The sequence below is a fragment of the Arvicola amphibius genome, chromosome 7 (genome assembly GCF_903992535.2).
Source record: "Arvicola amphibius chromosome 7, mArvAmp1.2, whole genome shotgun sequence".
NCBI classification, from domain to species: Eukaryota; Metazoa; Chordata; class Mammalia; order Rodentia; family Cricetidae; genus Arvicola; species Arvicola amphibius.
In genome coordinates, this window is record NC_052053.1 from 60749087 (window position 1) to 60767700 (window position 18614).

General features: G+C 43.7%; 1 protein-coding gene across 1 annotated transcript in view; it reads left to right on the top strand.

Annotated features, from left to right (window-relative positions):
- The window catches only part of Dnah11 (dynein axonemal heavy chain 11), a 317751-nt gene that overhangs the window by 146481 nt on the left and 152656 nt on the right, over positions 1 to 18614 (top strand). Inside the window, exons 43-46 of the mRNA XM_038336393.1 lie at positions 5237 to 5387; positions 8302 to 8433; positions 10947 to 11120; positions 16680 to 16884. Coding sequence (XP_038192321.1) covers positions 5237 to 5387; positions 8302 to 8433; positions 10947 to 11120; positions 16680 to 16884 — 662 coding nt within the window. The remainder of the gene's footprint in view (positions 1 to 5236; positions 5388 to 8301; positions 8434 to 10946; positions 11121 to 16679; positions 16885 to 18614) is intronic.

Genomic DNA, 18614 nt, shown 5'->3' on the forward strand with positions numbered 1-18614 from the left:
CAACAGTGTCGCAGCAGCATGGCTGTGGAGCTGGTCAGTGGTTCCTCTAGGATTCTCCTGCAGCTGCCTTCTGTAGGACCTGCTAGTCACCCATTCTCACGCCCCAGCATTCCTTGCTTCCGGCCTGTCCTGTAAGTGTCCCATACTGTAGTGAATCCTAAGAAATCCTGAATTTATAAAGAGAGAAAGTTGACTCAATCTCCCGTTATTTGGGCCCTTCACTTAGAGGTCCGCGATGATGCAGTGCATTGTGGTACAGCAGAGCTGCTCCCCTCATTGTGTGGATGGAGACTGCTTATTCATATCCCAGCCTCCCAGACCCACAACAACATAAGAACTGTATTAATTACAACACTGTCTGGCCACTAGCTTAGGCTTATTCCTGGCTAACTTTCATATCTTAAATTAACCCATTTCTATTAATCTGTGTATCGCCAGGCTGTGGCTTACCAGGTGTCTGTGTCCTTCAGCAGCTACCTGGCGTCTCCCTGACTATGCCTTCTTCCCTCCTCTGTCTGCTTGGAATTCCCACCTTGCTCTACTCTGCCCTGCCGTAGGCCCAACACAGCTTCTTTATTAACCAATGGTAATAAAACATTCACAACATACAGAGGGGAATCGCACATCACCCTTTTCCAAGATATCAGGGAGAAAGAAAGAGACCGAGAAAGACCTCCACCATCATTTTTTAAAGGCACACGCAAGTCACCTCACACTTCTGTTGCACCCCATATCTTGCAGGTGCCACCACCTGGAATTAGCACCACATGTTAAGGATCAAGCCTTTAACCTAAAAGGGTTTTTTAGGTCCCACTAAATTCAAACCTTGTCACTCTGGTTTCTCTCCACCCTGCTATATCTTTTGTGACTGGTCCTTCCAATACTCCTTCCCCTAAGTGGACTTTGAGAATGACCCCTGCTTCCCATCAGGAACTGCCATTGCTCTCCCTGATGCTTACAGAGAGGAGAACCATGGCCAGGTCTTTTGAGCTTTAATTAATTTGATTTGATTTGAATAATTTAATGTGAGCTTGCATTTGTCTGAGGGAAAGAGTTTTTATCCTCTACACTGCAAAATCATTCTTGGGCTAGGATCTTTCTCCAGGTAGGAGTCTGTTCCCGGGGTGTTTCTGTTGGTTAGGACTGGTTTGAGGAATCTTAGAACTGCCCTGCAGCTCCCCCACCTCTAGAACAGGATCTCCCCTGTGTAGCAGCACAAGGTCCTTTGGAGATTTTTCATCTGCTCCACTGTGTTCTGATGCTCTCAAGCCTTCTGCCCTCCAGTCTCAATCATGTCGTAAGGCAGTTAGTTCTTAAGATAGCTCAGAATGACTTTCTACTTAAAGAAGGACTTTTATTCAAAGTCCCAGGTAGCTTCAAGAGCCATTCAGTCTGTATTGAAAAGCTAGACACTTTCTCTTCATGTTATATCTCAGTGTGGGGAGGTTTTCATTGTATCAGAGATGAATGTGTTGTGACCAAAGGTCCAGGATAGACATTTCCAGAATAAAGGGAATCTTGTCTAAGAATGTTCTATTTTTTCACTTGCTTTTGCTAGAGAGCTCCAGCAACATCAGGTTTCAGGTATTTTCTTTTACTCTGTAATTATTAGATAATTCACTGCCTTACTTTAATGCCACAATGTGATAGCTTTATGTGCATTGTTTATTCAATATTCATTTACATTCAGAGATCAATATATTAACTCATTTTCTGAAGCAGTATTTTCTACAAAGTGTCAGTTTTCTGCAGCTGTTTGCTTCCAAGTGTTCAAAACTGCATGGAAATTGGGCTCATGCTACAAACTATGGTCACAAACCTTGTTCCTGCTGTGTCTCCACCTTCGCTTTGTCTCTGGCTGACGTACATGCTCATGCATATAGAAGTCTGTTTCCTTCTCTGACTTTTTGCAGAAATACTTGACTATAATTTGGAGACGTTAAGACATTTCATCTGTAAGCACTTACGTACTGATTTCCTGGGAACAAGAGCATTCTCTTTTATAAAATGCACTATAACCCACACACCTAAGAAATCTATCTTGAACATAGCAAGCATTTTTTAATCTTGTGAGTTACAAACATAATTTCATTTTTACCTTTAAAAAGAATCCACCATCAGATCAAAGATTGTATTTATTTGGCTCTGTTGTCCCCATTTGTCTAAAACATTCTCCCAACTTGTTCCTTCATACCATGTATAGTTTTGGAGAGAAAACTTTACGTCCCTCAGAGGATGAACTATTGGTGGCTTGGAAGTGGTGATCCCTCTTTCAGCCATCCTTTCTGCATAATTTTCTGTCAAGAACCCTTTTCTTACATCCATTTTCCTTTCTACGCTCCCTCCTCTTATTCTGCTCTATGTTCCTTGTCATTTTCTGTTCTTTTTTTCATGATATCTTGTAGTTCAGTGTGTTATCTATAACCACTTATCTTTCTTTTTTGGCTCTCAGATCTGTCACAGATGTTGGTAGGAGAGGCCTTCCCCACCCTCCCTTCCAGCTCTTCCCTCTGTATTCTTCACTTATCTTTCTAAGTCTGTGTTGGGCATTTGGATGTTCAGTTTGTTTTAGAACTTCCATACTGGAAACCTAAACCAGCCATGTCTCTAAGCAGCTGGAAGGGTGCTTCTAGTAGACACAGTTGTCTTTAGAATCTAGGCTCGTTTCCCTGTACTCCTTGCTTTTAAGAAAATTTCATTTGTAATTACATGTGCTGTGGTAGTGGACCATTCTACAATGCCCATCCTAAAATCTCCTGATTCTTACAGAGAGGAGAACCATGGCCAGGTCTTTTGAGCCATTTGGGAGATGGGAGTAGTTGCAGACGATGGCACATCTAGTTCTTAGGTTTTGCCACAGACACATTTAATGGTCCAGAGCTCTAAATTTGCTTTCTTAATGTCAGTTTTTATTCTAAACTATAAAGATTTAACAATAATTTCTACATGAAAATTTCAATTGTTCATATTTGTTGATAGAAACCTTTTCACTCCTTTTGCTGTGTGATGACACTCAACTCACAATAGGGGTCATTCTTGCCCATCTCTCCAGCAGACTCCCTTCTGACTATATGGCATGTTTTGGTTAAGCTTGCTTCTCTCTAGAGCATCTGTTATTCCTGGAAACAATAGGGTCACAGCAGCCACAGCATCATTTGACAGTGGGTCTTTTATGTTTCCAAAAGGAGGTTCTGGCTGCTACCAATGCAGCTCAGCAAATGCTCTTATCTGCCCCCTAAATGCAAAGCCCACTTTAGGGATTTTTTTTTTTTTTTTTTTTGGTGTCTGCTGCTCCTGGTGATTCTTGTAGTGGCATTCTGTTCCCCAAGTCATGCGGAAGACATTGTGTAAGAAGTGTGGGATGTTTATGCTCATCAGAGTGCTACCTGGCAATTCTTGCACAGAGGAGATGCACAGAGAGAATGAGGCAGGATCTGAACCCAGGCCTCCAATGCCACAACCCTCTGATAGAGAATATTGTTAGATGCTCATCTAAGTTCCTCATGCCATAACCATGGGAGCCCCATAGCTCTGTGAACTCCATTTATACTTCTCAGGATTTTAGCCAAAGGTCAAGAGGCAACCATCCATTCATAGCTGAAAAACCAAGGCAGACAGGTGACCTGGTTAAAAATAAGGGAACTGAGCCGGGCGGTGGTGGCGCACGCCTTTAATCCCAGCACTTGGGAGGCAGAGGCAGGCGGATCTCTGTGAATTCGAGGCCAGCCTGGTCTACAAGAGCTAGTTCCAGGACAGGCTCTAAAAAAAGCTGCAGAGAAACCCTGTCTCGAAAAACCAAAAAAAGAAAAAAAGAAAAAAAAATAAGGGAACTGAGATTGAGGTTCAGGGTAGTCCAGGTTAAGAGCACTGTCTCCCTGAGCAGTGCTTTCCTAACTCCTCCTACCATAGATTCTAGATACAACGATTTTCTTCTGGGGCCAGCAATATGGTTCCCAGGTAAAAGCGGCTTTCTTCCAGTTCTGACAAACTGAATTTGATCCTGGGTCCCATGGGATAGTAGGAAAGAACCAACATGTACAAATTATCCTCTGACCTTCGCATTTGAGCCACAACATATAGGCATCCCTTAGCCCTCCCATCATACTAAACACATAAATAAGAAAGACAGGAATTTCACTCCAGCTCTGAGCAGCAGTATCAGTCACTGAGGACAGATGTGGTCTTCGTGCCTTTGTTCTCAGTTGCTGCTGCAGTCACCATCTCAGTGGCACCTGTCACACCACTCTCATGTAAGTGGGCTCCTACTGAAGACCTGATAGCTGTCATTCTAGAAACAAAACCACTGTATAACAATGGTGAATATTTTATATAACCATTCCTCAAAGTCTGTGGAAAGCACAGGAAGGCTTTGGTAGAACAGTCACCTTTGCTTCGTTTGTACCATATTCAAGATGCATGTCTGGTTTGCCTTCACAAGTTCTGGCTGTATTCGGTCTGTGGTGGCACTGGTCACGTGCAGACTGCTAAATGTATTTATTGCCACTGCTTCCTACTTAAGTACAACTTTCTGAGTGATTCTTTTTCATTTAGCATCTCTTAGTTGCACCCCAGAGGCCACTAAGAATACCATCATGACATTGGTAAGCTGTTTACTAATACGGTGGTGATGTTTAATGTATCAAAATAAACATTTTATAAGCATAAGGCAGCTATATCTATTTATCATATAAATATCAATATATTAAGGCATGTCGTACATTTCTGAGTTCCTGACTGTGAACACATTATCCTTTCAGGTTGGTCTTACAAAGTCCAGTAGAAAAGCACATTGAAGTAGCCCCTGTGGACTGTTCACCTCTTTATTTATAACTGAATTCTCATTACTAAATAATTGATGCCAAGATTAATCAAGAAAAGTGCCAAGCTGTTTTCATAAATAAAGGCTCTGTCATGAACAGAGTCTGTTCATTTGGGAATGACATAGTGCACTTCTCTCTAAATGCAAAGTAATGGCCTACTTAGGCACGATTATGTTTGCCTTCTAAGAGCTGTTAGAAGTTCCTTTTACATTCTTTTCATTAAAGGAAAAATGGCCATTAAAACAAGTCTTTAAAGGGCCATTTAAAAATATTTTCCATTTGAGGAATAAAGAGAACCACTCAACATGTTCACGAAGTGTTGTGCCAAGCTGTGTGGAAGGGGGAGCTTCGAACTCAGTGGCATCCTGCTTTTCAAAGCCCTTGTTCAGTAAAAGCTTTTTTGTGTTCCTTTTCAGGTATGTGGCCAGTTGGATAGACAGAAGACGGCATCAATCAGAAAAGGCCAATTTAACTATTCTTTTCGATAAATATATTCCTGTGTGCTTGGAGAAGCTAAGAACCAGCTTGAAAACCATCACTGCTATTCCAGAGAGCAGCCTGGTGCAGGTATGAGCTGATTTTTTATGCCGGGGGAAGTCAGAATAGCATACATTTTGCTTGCTTAAAAAGATGGGGGAAGGTTCTGGTAGGACTTCCCAGTGGGTAGAGGCTCTTGGCCTAACACTTAACGGTTTAAGTTCCATCCCTGAGCCCCACGTGGTGGAAAGAGAGAACACCAGCCTCTACAAACTATTCTGTGAATACCACATGAGGGCCAAGGCACCCTGCATCCACGCGTGACTACCACATGAGGGCCAAGGCACCCTGCATCCACGCGTGCACACACGTGAGGACCAAGGGCACCCTGCATCCACACGTGACTACCACATGAGGGCCAAGGCACCCTGAATCCACATGCGTGCACACATGCACTTGCCTCCACCCGTTAATACACATAAACAAGTAAGTTTTTTGTTAATATTTTTAGAATTGTTAGGTTGCTTCCAGCCTTCTGCTATAGCCCATTCAGTCCTTGGACGTTTGTGCAGAGCCCACGAAGTGAAATCTATTCATTTTCTGCCCTCCCCCCGAGATTTACACAGTTCTAGAAAGCACTCATGAGCACCACACATGTGTCCATGCAGTCCTCGCGTCATCCCAAGCACTCTGGGACAAAGCTGAAACAAAGTTGGTACAGCTTCATTTCTTTATCTTTCTAGCTGTCACTCAGAGCATAATGTCTGACAGAAACATGAGACGAGAGGGAAGTTCATTTGGGCTCATGGGTACCAGAGAGTTTCAATTCTTTGTGGTACAAAAGGCAAGACTGGGAACATTGAGCTCTGTTCATATCATGGTAGACCAGGAACCAAAGTTAGGTCATAATCTTCAGCAGTCTGTCCCTAGGGATCACACAGAAGCTAACCGCCCCCAAAAGTTACATGCATACACACACACATGCATGCACACACGTATACAGTACAACCGTCTGGGAGACAAACATTCAAAACATTTCAGATTCAAACCACAATATTGCACAGAGAAATGCTCCAAATGTTTTCGAATCTGATAACCAGACGAAACACAGATGCTGATCAGTACAAAGAAAAGACACCTCTGATTGTATACACGTGCTCGTGAAGGTATGTCCATGTGAATGAAGAATCTGGGAGGATCCAGGAAGCCTTTTCTTCTGATTATCGTTGTGAGACAGCTCGTACCAGTAAAAGACACAAGGGATTTGTTGGAGCTGTGGTGAGTCAGAGCTATTCACAACAGAGAAGTCAAGGTCATGGCAGTAGGGTAGCAAGGAGTATCAAACTTCACTAAGGGTTTACAATGGAAATGCTTCCCCGCTCCAGGAACAAAATTAGTTTCTCAGAACTTTGTTCCCATCAAGTTACTAGGTTACCAAATTTGTTTGAAGCTGCATTAGAATAGTCAGGCACATAATAAGAAGGGAAAGTTCAGGTTTTTGGATAATTCACACACCAATTAAGTAAACGATAGTATTCAACAGTAATTATCCGAGGTATAATTTATTTCTGAAAGCAGGTCTGAATTTATTCATAATGAATTAATTATGTGGTTAGCCTAATTAGACTTCCTTGGATGTAACGCTTGTACAAGGCTGGATGTGTTCTTTCTCAAGTCGCCCTGTGTATTTGCGTGATTCTCTGCAGTGCGAGCGGTGTGAAAACAGGCCCATGGGAATTAAATGGTTTCTGCTCTCTGTCTTCATTTTATAGCGCTCAGAAATGGCCTTTCATTCTTAGCTCTTCTAAAGCTGTTATTTTTGACCAGAGTTTCCCACAATTTCCTAGAAGAACAGGAATTTAAGGCAAAATGCTAGACAAGAGACCAATTAAGATGATGTTCATACAAAGTGGGTGCTCCATGTTTCCAGCTTGTGGAGCATCCTTCAGTTGGATGAAGTGTGTTATCTCTTGAAGCTAAAGTGTGGTTTTATCAGTTGCTCACCTCATACAGGAATGTCTTCGTGTAGTGTCAGGAAACGTGGGGCCGAACCCTAAGACTGACCGCTCTGTCTGCTGACAGCCCACTGGGGCCCATCTTAGTCATTCCTTTAGAAACAATGGTTTCTCCTCCCAGGTAACAAAGCTACAAGAAACTGATCTGTTTTGTTAGAAAATTATCTCAAATTGACAGATATGGCATAATATAAAATGATAGAAATATAAACATTTTAACACTTCCCCTTCTTCCTGGTTAGGAGAGCAAGGTGCTCACAGGTAGTGGGCCTGAGTCAGGGCCCGTGTGTGCCTGGGGCAAGAGCTTCTGAAGGTTAGACCCTATGATGATTTTAATTACTGACAGCTATTCTGTGCTCTAGAGGGCTAGCCCACACCAGGGGCTGTTACTCATCTTTGTGAGTGTGTGTAAGTGTGTGAGTGTGTACATGTGTTTGAGTGTGGTATGAGTGTGAATGCATGTGATGTATGAGTGTGTGTGAGTGTATGAGTGTGAATGTGTGTGATGTATGTGTGAATGTGTGTGAGTGTGTATGTGTGTGAATGCATGTGATATATGAGTGTGTGAGTGGGTATGAGTGTGAATGTGTGTGATGTATGAGTGTGTGAGTGTGTATGAGTATGAATGTGTGTGATGTATGAGTGTGTGAGTGTGTATGAGTATGAATGTGTGTGATGTATGAGTGAGTGTGTGAGTGGGAGGCTGGTTCACCTAGTTTACTTAATAATTGTTATTTGAGTCATTTAAAATGTTTCTTACTCCAAATCTTTTAGTATTCTAAAGATTAATTGAAGTGGCTTATTTTTTTTGAACCACTGACTTAGACATCTAAGGCAGCATTTTATTGTGTCTCTAAACATTAGCAAATCACTGAGTTTTGAAAAATTACATACTCTCTTAAGAATAAGGTAGAATTTGTAAGAAACTTGTTTGACCATTCTCCAGCATTAAAAAAAAAATGCCCTAAATGAATGGTGGTTTTTTTCAGACTGTTTGTACTCTTTTGGAGTGTTTGCTGACTCCTGAGAATGTACCTCCCGACAGCCCCAGAGAAGCCTACGAAGTCTACTTCGTCTTTGCCTGTGTCTGGGCGTTTGGAGGCACTCTGCTTCGAGACCAGGTATGCCGAAAGAGTTTCCAGAGATACAAACTTGTGGGGAAGTTGAGTTTTAGAATGTGGTTTTCATCTTTTAGTTGTTATCACCCATCTCTGGATCTGGTGTGTTCTGAGCTGTGGACACTGTCCCCTCTGGGGCATCGCTGCAGTCTTAGTCCATCCTGGTGCCATTGTTTTCCATGATTGTTCCGCTTCAGGTAGAGCCGCCCCCTGCACAGTAGTTCTGACACTGCTATATGGGCTTCTGAGGGCCTACAGGAAAAGCCTAAGACATAGCTTGTGCAAATACACACCTCATCCTACCCCACCCCAATACACAAGCCACTTAGACTTACCATGTGCCGGAAGCACATGCATCTCACCTCCACTGTCCGCTTCCAAGTGCCTTCCTATGTCATCTCTGTCTCATTGCTTCAAGACAGCCTCCATGTGCAGAGAAAGCCAAACTTCTCTCCTAGAGACAAAGATTTTCTGCCAAGGGCTCCTTGGTGGCTCCTGCAGGGTCTTCCTCAGACGTACCCTTCTTCAAGGCCCACACCTCCTGGTGCTTCAGCACGTCCCTGGCCATGGTCCTCCAGTACTGTGACTCCGGTTAACGTGGCACGCTGCTGCCTAGCCATCCCGTGTTCTCAGATCTCCTCAGGCATAAGTAGGGAATTCCCCTCAGAAAACATCACATCCAAAAGTGACCCACATCCTGCTAGTCCTCCCTAGTGATGGATGCAGAGCACACCTCTATAAATAAGTCTAGCCTCACAAATCATTGTCACCCTGTCAGCTGCCAGATGTCCTTCTCTGATCTCCAAGTGCTCCCATGGGACAGCGGTCAGTGCTGCTTTGAGTGGGAGCCAAGGGCGAGGTCTCCTCTGCTTCCTCTGAGCCCTCTCTTCCCTGTTGAGCTGAGGGTGGGCCGAGGGTGGATGTCCCATTTGCTTCCCTCCATGCTCCAGAACAGTCACTTTGCTTTAACAAATGAGCAATCAAGGATGCACCACGAAGTCATTTTCATGATGGAATGTTTAGACAAAGCAAAAAATTTGAAGAGAAGTAGAAGTCAGATGTATTTTGTACAAGAGAATGGAGTCTGTAAGTAATAGCTGTGGATTATTAAAAATCACATTGGCTTGGCTTCAGACCAAAATTTATAGGGAGATAAAATATCCCAAGCTTTGCTATGAAAACAGTTTCAATGAGGGTAAATGCCCAGCAGGAGCATGGACTCTGCTAATTTGGAGGTGGGTAGGGGAGGGACTCTCCTTCAGAGTGCTCCCCCCACCAGTGTTAGTCACAATCTCCACCCCTGACTGCTCCTGAGTGTGGACAGCCTGGTTCTCTAAAGGACCACCAGAGCCTAAGGACACAGGACACCAAATGAAGAGGGGGATACGGAGCTGAGATGCTAGTTGAGTACAAGATTGCCAAAGGCAACGAACATGCACAGCACTTCCAGATTTTGCTGAAATTCACTAGGTCAGGTCAATCCCAAGGGTATAGGAGTTCCTGCTCCAGACCTCTGGGAATATATGAATTGCTGGTCCAGGTTTTCAAGGATACAGAAGTTAATAGACTGACCATCTGAGGATGTAGGTTTCATTTTATCAGACCATTGAGTTCATTTGATTCCCTGAACCAGACCACTGAGGATGTAGGGGATGCTGTAACTGTATAGGTGCTGTCTGTTCCTCATGTCCTACACCCTAGTAATCAAGACAGTGAGAGCATATGTGTGTTACTTTATCAGACAACACCACCGTTACAGAGATGGGGCACTGCCCGTAACTTCGCTGGAGGACAACTCATCTCTATGGGATTTGCAGCCATACTCATGGCTCTGTCCTGCTGGAAACCAAGGCGAGACTGTGCACTTTTTCCCTTTTTTCCTGTGCACTTCCAGGTCTACGGGGCCCGTGGTGGGCCACATTTTAAGAACACCTTTCGTTAGTGACACAGCATTGGCAATGTATTACTTTTTAAAGCAAAGACTTTTTACAGTAGTGGTTTTCATTATCATTATTTTGTAAACAAAAAGATGTCAAATAGCAAAAGGGCCTGGAGGCTGGGAACTCAGAAAAGACAGCTCTTCTGTCCATATATGATGTAGTGCTTTAAAAAGCACGCGTTCTCTTCTTCTGCTGTCCCCATGAGTGGTGTTAACAGGGGGGAAGCCAACCTCAGTGTCACTCTCCATTGTCCAGCAGTACCTGGCACAGTGATTTGTACAGTGGCTCACTGTTAGACTGAATAGCAGGAATGAAGTAGGCCTTTCCCAGCACTATCTTGCTTTTTAAGCCTGCTTTGTACCCCTCGTGTCTGCCTGTCACTCACTACTTCCTACCTGCACAGCAGCATTACTGGTTACAACTCAGATCTAGCATTCAGCATAACCTGGTGAATTCCCACCTAGGAGTTTGGTTTGCGTTTATGACGCAGCACCCCACAGACCCTGCATGCAGCAGAATTTGTAGGGACTGTATTCTTTCCAGGTCTATTGTAACAAGTTCTCCTGTTCTCCATAGCTCTCTGATTATCAAGCCGACTTTAGTCGATGGTGGCATAAAGAAATGAAAGTCGTGAAGTTTCCATCCCAGGGAACCATCTTTGATTATTATCTGGACCACAAAACTAAAAAATTCCTGCCCTGGACTGATAAGGTGCCTCAGTTCAGCATGGATGTGGATGAGCCCCTGAAGGTAGGTGTGCGGAACCTTCAGGAGAGACAGCCTGTCCTTCTCTTGTTCATGTTTTCGGCTCTGTGGGTCACATGTTTTCCTGGGAGAGAAGAGTCGATCGTGTGGATGCTCAGAGAGGAGGTCCATATTTCAGCAAACTCTTTGCCCCTAGGTTCAGCATAATCCTGTGGGAGTCACATTCTTATAATCTCTAGAAACTATACAGACTTTGTAAAGTCAGAGACAGTGTTTACTTAATTCAATTATTCTTACTTCTAAGCTTATGTAAACTTTTTGGACATCACTTTTCACATAGAACGCCCTTCTTTTGCCTCCCCTGACACAAATGATACATTTGATGTTTACAGCACTAGCGTTCCACACTCTCCCGTCAGCTGACAAGTCCTCGTGAATTACTGCCCTTCGGTTCATGGCCCATCCCCATGTCTCTTAGATTGGGTTATTCTGTGACCAACTTCTTGTTCTTCTTTAGTCTCCTATTTTTAAAAAAATAACATTTTGAATCATTTTAGAGCTTGCCGTGGGAATCAGTGCTGGATGGATGGCTGAGAGGGGACAGTTGCCGCCTCTGTGAGGAAGCAGCTGGTTCCAAACAGCAGGAACTTGAAGCTGTGGTTTCCTGGAGCTGTCACCAGAGCACACACGAGACTGATAGGTGAAAGGGCAGGCTAGACCTACAACTTCACGGTGTAGGGGAGGCGTGTTGACTCCGGTCCTCATCGATGTGTTCGCACTCATGCACATGCATGTATTTGTCTGTCTGCTTTTATATGCCTCCTCCACTTTTATTAGTTTACAGGAATTCCCATAGCAAAGTGAGGCTTACTAGGCAGCACAAACAATAGCAATCTATTTTCTCACAGCTCTGAAGGCTCCATGGCAAACAGACAGTCATGCCACCCTGTATCTCTCCTGTCTAAGGTGGAAGATCAGAACACTAAAGTCCCCTTTAGAGCGTGTTGTCCATGGGCTAACGGCCTCTACCAGGCTCTGCTCTCAAATGTCCAATCACTGTTTTCCAAAACTACTACATGGGACCAAGACTGTAACTCAAGAACATCTGGGGCCCACACATGGCACCTCTAACACAGTGGAGGCCACCAGGAAGGGTGATTCAGGCAGAAAGCTGGCTGTTAGGAGGCCATCAGCCATGTTTGCTGCACACTGCAGTATGCCATCTGTCCAGCCTACCTCCATCATGGCTGCCCAGCACTATTTCCTAGCTGATTGAAAACTAGGGACAAAAACCTGTGTCAGAACCTGATCCATCTTATCATTCATATTCAAAAGAGAACAAAAAAGCAATTATAGTCAGCAAATTTCATTGAACTGAAAAATCCATTTTCCTCCTGGAAGGTTGTGCACTTGATTTACATCCAATGGTACCACTGTGGTTGTCCTATTAGCAGCCTCGTTATAGGCTGCAAGGAGGGCCCGCTCGTTTGTCCCGGTTACCCAAATAGCTTTACATCCAAAGGTACCAGTGTGGTTATGCTATTAGCAGTCTCTTTATATGCTGCAAGGAGAGCCCGCTTGTTTGTCCTGGCCACGCGGCTAGCTTAGCCCTGAAATAACCACAGAGAAACTGTATTCATCAATCACTGCTTGGCCCATTAGCTCTAACTCCTTATTGGCTAACTCTTACATATTAATTTAACCCATTTCTATTAATCTGTGTATTGCCACATGGCAGTGGCAAATATTCTAACAGGCATCTGTCTCAGGCAGAGGATCCACGGCGTCTCCTGACTCTGCTTTCTTCCTCCCAGAATTCAGTTCTGTCTTCCCACCTACGTAAGTTCTGCCCTATCAACTAGACCAAGGCAGTTTCTTTATTCATTAACCAATGAAAGCAACACATGGACAGAAGGACCTCCCACACCATTTATACGCTGGAGCGGGACCATGGGAAATTAGAAATACTATTATACTCCCAGGCCCTTTCTAAATAATTTAGATCTATGAACTAATTAATTCTTTTTGCGTGTATGTGTTCATGTATGTGCGCATGTGTGGAATGTGTTCCTATGTGTGACTGCACTTGCACATGGGCATGTGTGCATACGGAGACTAATGCTGAGTGTCTGCTTCAGTCACACTTCTCCACCTTATTTTTTACGCAAACCTCTGAACCTGTAACTCACCGTCAGCTACACTGGCTGTCCAGGAAGTCCCAGGGGTCACACACGTTTGATTTCCCAGTGCTAGGATTATATGCACTTTGGTGCCTGGGTTTTTATGTAGGTACTAGTGATTCCAACTCAGGTTTTCATCCTTATATGGCCCACACTTTACCAGCTGAACCATCTCCCTAGCTGCAGTTAACTTATTCTTTATAGCATCCTGGTCATGAGGCACCATTTTATATCTGGAGAAACAGAGAACCATATGAGAAATGTTTCCACAATGGTATTTGTAGTGACCATAGAATGACTAATGCTCCTAATTTGTCTAGGATTGAAGAAATTTCCAGAATGTTGAAGCATAGGTGGTGGTACATGTCTTTAATCCCGGCACATGGAAGGTAGAAGCAGATAAATCTCTATTGAGTTTAAGAAGCCAGCCTGGTCTACAGAGTGAGTACCAGGACAGCTAGACCTATTACACAGAGAAACCCTGTCTCAAAAAAAAAGAAAGAAAAGAAAGGCAGACAGACAGGAAGGAAGGAAGGAAGGAAGGAAGGGAGGGAGGGAGGGAGGGGGAGGAGAGGGAGGAGGGGAGGGAGGGAGGGGGAGGGAGGGAGGGAAGGAAGGAAAAGGAAAGAAGGAAGAATTAGGAGGAAGGAATGACTAGGCAGTGGATTCATTACCGGGGATGTCAAGGTCTCCTTTCCGTCCTTCTCCCTCCGCCCTCCCTCAAAGAAAGAAAAAGAAGAAAGAAAGAGAAGAAAGCCATTAACTTTTAAAACCTGGAGACTTAGCCACACCGAAACAAACAGAGCAGCCTGCCAGTGCAGCTCCCGACTCCATGTTCTGCAGGGCTGTGTTAGGAGTTTGTGCTGAGCTCAGGCTCCACAGAATAGATTCCAGTCCAAGCACCTGCACTCACTCACCAACTTGACACTCTCCAAGTGACCTGATGTCTTAGAGTTTCTATTGCTGGGAGTAGACACCATGACCATGGCAGCTCTTACAAAGGAAAACATTTAATTGGGGTGGCTCACTTACAGTTCAGAGGTTCAGTCCGTTATCATCACGGTGGGACACGGCATCGTGCAGGCAAACATGGTGCTAAAAAAGTAGGTGAGAGTCCAACATCATGTGGGCAACAGAAAGCCAACTGAGATACTGGGCAGTATCCTGAGCATAGGAGACCCCAAAGGCCACCCTCACAGTGGCACACTTCCTCCAAGGCCATACCCACTCCGACAAAGCCACTCCCTTTGAGATTATGAGGGTCGATTGCATTCAAACTTCCACACATGATCTCTCAGTGTTAGCTTCATCCTCTCTGAGAAGGGTATCTCGCAGGTTTGCTGTGGGTTCCTGGATTGTGCAGCATACATATTGGAGGCCACCCAGCTCTGTAAGTGTCATTCCTGGTGTTCATATATGAGGGAAAGAGCTGACAGCCAAAGACAAATCCAGTGATGGCAACTGTAGGCTGGAAAGGAAACAGCATCTTGGATGTTTAGAAGTCTCACGTATCCATTATACATATGTGTGTTTTTTAACGTCAAAAATCAACCCTGTAAGTAAGGCCTTTTATGTATGTTTGTTGGTCTTGATTACCACTTTTACATTTGGCCACTAAGAAATGCACTAAAATAGCAGCTATTTTTCAATTGTTGTGCAGAATTCAGTCTCTGCATCTATCTTTTGTCGGAATATTTTATTCTAGTCTGTATTTCCCAAGTCTGTTATTTTGTATCACTCTGTGTGTCTGTCTCTCTCTGTGTGTGTGTGTGTGTGTGTGTGGTGTGCACACGTGCATACATGCATGCAAGCACATGATGTCACCAGATGAGGAGTCACCCTAGGGAGGTCAGAGGGAAACCTTATAGAATCAGTTCTCTCCTTCTACCTCTGGTGGCTTCTGAAGATTGAATTCAGGTTGCCAGACTGGCACAGTGTAAACAGAGACTGCTTGTTCATTTCCAGGCTGCCCAGAGCAGAAATAAGCACACAGAAACTATATTAATTACAACATTGTTTAACCAATCACTTAAGTGTATTGTTAGCTAGGTCTTATATCTTAAATTTACCCATTTCTATTATTTTGTATTTTAGCACGAGGCTCGTAGTTTACCAGTAAGGTTCCCAGGTATCTGTCTTCCTCAGCAGCTACATGGCTTCTCCCTGATTCTGCCTTCTTTCCTCCTCTATCTGCTTGGAATTCCCGCCTTGTTCTGTTCTGCTAAGTCACTGGCCAGAACAGATTTGTTCATTAACCAAATAAAAGCAACACATATACAGAAGGACTTCCGACAGAAGTCCTTTCCCCTTTTCTGATCAAATAAAAAGGAAGGCTTTAACTTTAACACAGTAAAATTACATATAACAAAACATGTATTAAGCAAGAATTATAGTTACAGTATTTATATCTACTTTATCTTTTACCAAAACTAAGGAAAGCAACAATTATAACAATTTATTTTTTTCAACTCCATCAAAGACTCCAGAAGGATATATTACCTAAGTTAACAGGAAGTACATTGTAAGAAACTTCCAAAATTCTAGAATTGACAGAGACATCTTGCTGCCTGGACAGTCACCCAAAGTTCTTCTGTACCATTGGAGCATCCATCTTCAGCCCACAGGCCCATAGTATCTGGCAAACTTTTCCATGAAGCAGAAAATTTCAAAGACGGTTCCACCTATATTGGCAGTTTGTCAGTCACTTTCTTTTGTGTCCTGTAGAATGTCTGGTGGACTCTTTTATGAAACAGGAACCCTGAAGGACCATCTCACCTTCTTTAGGTCATTCCTGATGAGTCATTTGGCCAGCAACTCTGAGCTTCATTTTCACTTATTTTCTTTTGTTCTTGTAGGGCCACTTCAAATTTCTGTGGAACATTATGGTGTCTGAATACATAAATACTAATGAACTGCCAAATTTCAAAGTATAAGCATAAAGACTTAATTTTATCAAAGTGTTCACCTATGCTTTGGATCTGGGCACACTCTACCTGCCTCCTAGCTGGCATTTCATTGTGCTGCGCCCCATTGCTTGGACTGTACCATCTGTGCCTTGATACCACCCCACCTCTGTGTGCAGCTCCATTGCCCAAGAGTCTCATCAGCTTCTGAAGAAAGTAGACACTTCAGACCATATCTTCTTTATTCTCTCCCATACCTACAACAGCTGGGGGAAGGAGGGGCTTTGGGAAAGGGACTGGGGGTGTGTCCTTTCCTTGGAATGATGTTATTGGTTGCCTCTGCTGTAACAATTAATAACATTGCCCAACTGCCCCCTGAAAGCTGTGACATCTGCACTACTAGACATGAACTTATACAAAGAGTTCCTTGGGTCTTAATTCAATATTGAGTGTTGGGTCAGCCTGGAAGCTCGGGAATGCCTCTGTCTCTCTCTGACCTTTCTCCTGCTTTTCTCTCCTAGACAGTTCTGGTTCACACATCGGAGACAACTCGTCTTAGGTATTTTACTGAATTGCTACTTGAGAAAGGCAAACCACTAATGCTAGTTGGAAATGCAGGAGTGGGGAAAACGGTCTTTCTGAGCGAGACCCTAGCAAGTCTCTCTGAGGACTACATGGTGTCCCGTGTGCCTTTCAACTACTACACGACATCGGCAGCACTGCAGCGTGAGTGCCCCTTTCCTGGTACACAGATGGGCTGCTGAAGAGACTGTTGCTCTAAGATGGTCTGAGACAAAGTATCTCCATCTATCCCAGGCTTACTCCTGCTTCCGCCTCCTCAGTGTCGGGGTGATAGATTTGTTGGGATTATTTCTTTGTAAACCAGCAAAAGTATATACATTCACAAAGCTAATTATGTCACCTTTAAACCATTTAATTCCCTGTAATTAATTTACGGAACTGGGTAATAAAAGGGTGTTAGAAAAGGACCCTTTGAGCAGAGAAAAATATAGAGCTCAATAAAAATCAAAGAATAAGAAGAGGAGGAGGAGAAAGAGGAGGAGGAGGAGGGAAGGAGGGAGGGAAGAAAAGAAAAGAGAAAAGGAAAGAAAAGAAAAGAAAAGAAAAGAAAAAAGAGAAAAGAACCCTCCAGTTACTCTTTCAAGTAAAAAATTGAGTCCAGAGATGCTCAAAGTACATCAAATGGCATGGCCAAAATGGAGTTATTTAACTTTTCCCATTATATTTATTTAGTGTGGGTAGGTGGTACACATATAAAAGATAGAGAACAACTCTCTGGGATCGGTTCTTTTTCTACCTTGTAGGACCCCAGGAATCAGATTCAGTTCATCAGGCAAGCATCTTCACATGCTGGGCATTCTCAGTCAGTGGCTTTGAAAATACAGTCGTGCGTGCGTGCGTGCGTATGTGTGTGTGTATGTGTGTGTGTGTGTGAATAATGCTGAACTACTGAGTGAATGTATGGCAAGAAGCACAGGCTTTGCATTCTGAGAATCAGGTGGAGGCCGACAGCATGAACAGTTGATATCAGCAACCCTGTTGCTGCCAGCACAAGGAGAGGAACAGCAACCAAGGGCTCAATTGCTGGTTGAAACTGTTGGGTTGCTCTGAATGTGGATTTTCCTGGGATGTATGCGTGCATGTGTCTGTGATTTTCATGGCTGTGTTTCTGGAGTCAAGTGATAAACTTCCTTTCCCTCCAACATCAACACACAGCATCTTCCTTCAGTCAGCTTGTCTTGTTTTTATGACTGAAATAATTAGAAAGCTGATTATGTTTTATTTCTTTAGCAAGTATGTATGATTTCTCTACTTGTATGAGGAATGGATTCTGTTCAGAAGTGCAACATAAATATTTCCTTATAAGTTAAGCATGGGAAACTGCGGTACTGCTCATCAGTTTAACAAATTATATGATAAACTATATCTAGTTCCCGAGGGGGAGACAGAAATAAGGTTGCTTAGCAGATGCTTATCAAATCAGGACAAGGAAGAGCTACAGGTGTCAGTGTCCAGAAGGGAGAATTTCACTCATGACATTGGTGATGTCCAGGTAGAGAAGATTTAGGACGGAAGGCCCAGCTTCAGCAAAGAACACTGTGGGCGGCAATGGACTGAGTTTAGAAGGTGACTGGGGCATGGTGGCTGAGGAGAAGGGCAGGAGGCTGGAGTCAGAGCTGCACAAACAGTGAGATGAGCTGTCCAGTTCGGGGACACATAGCTGTGGAGACTGGGCTGTACAAACCAAGGACACTGCATCCCACATAGTCGCAATGGTGGACCATTGAGAGTGAGCAAGAAACTGACCAGATGCTAGCTGCATCTTGGGAAGAAGACTGGTTCCACTGAACCACATACCAACAAATGTGACCCTGGCTAGAGGCCAGAGTAAAAGAAAAGGAGGTGGTAGTAGGAATATAAGGAAGTGACACCAT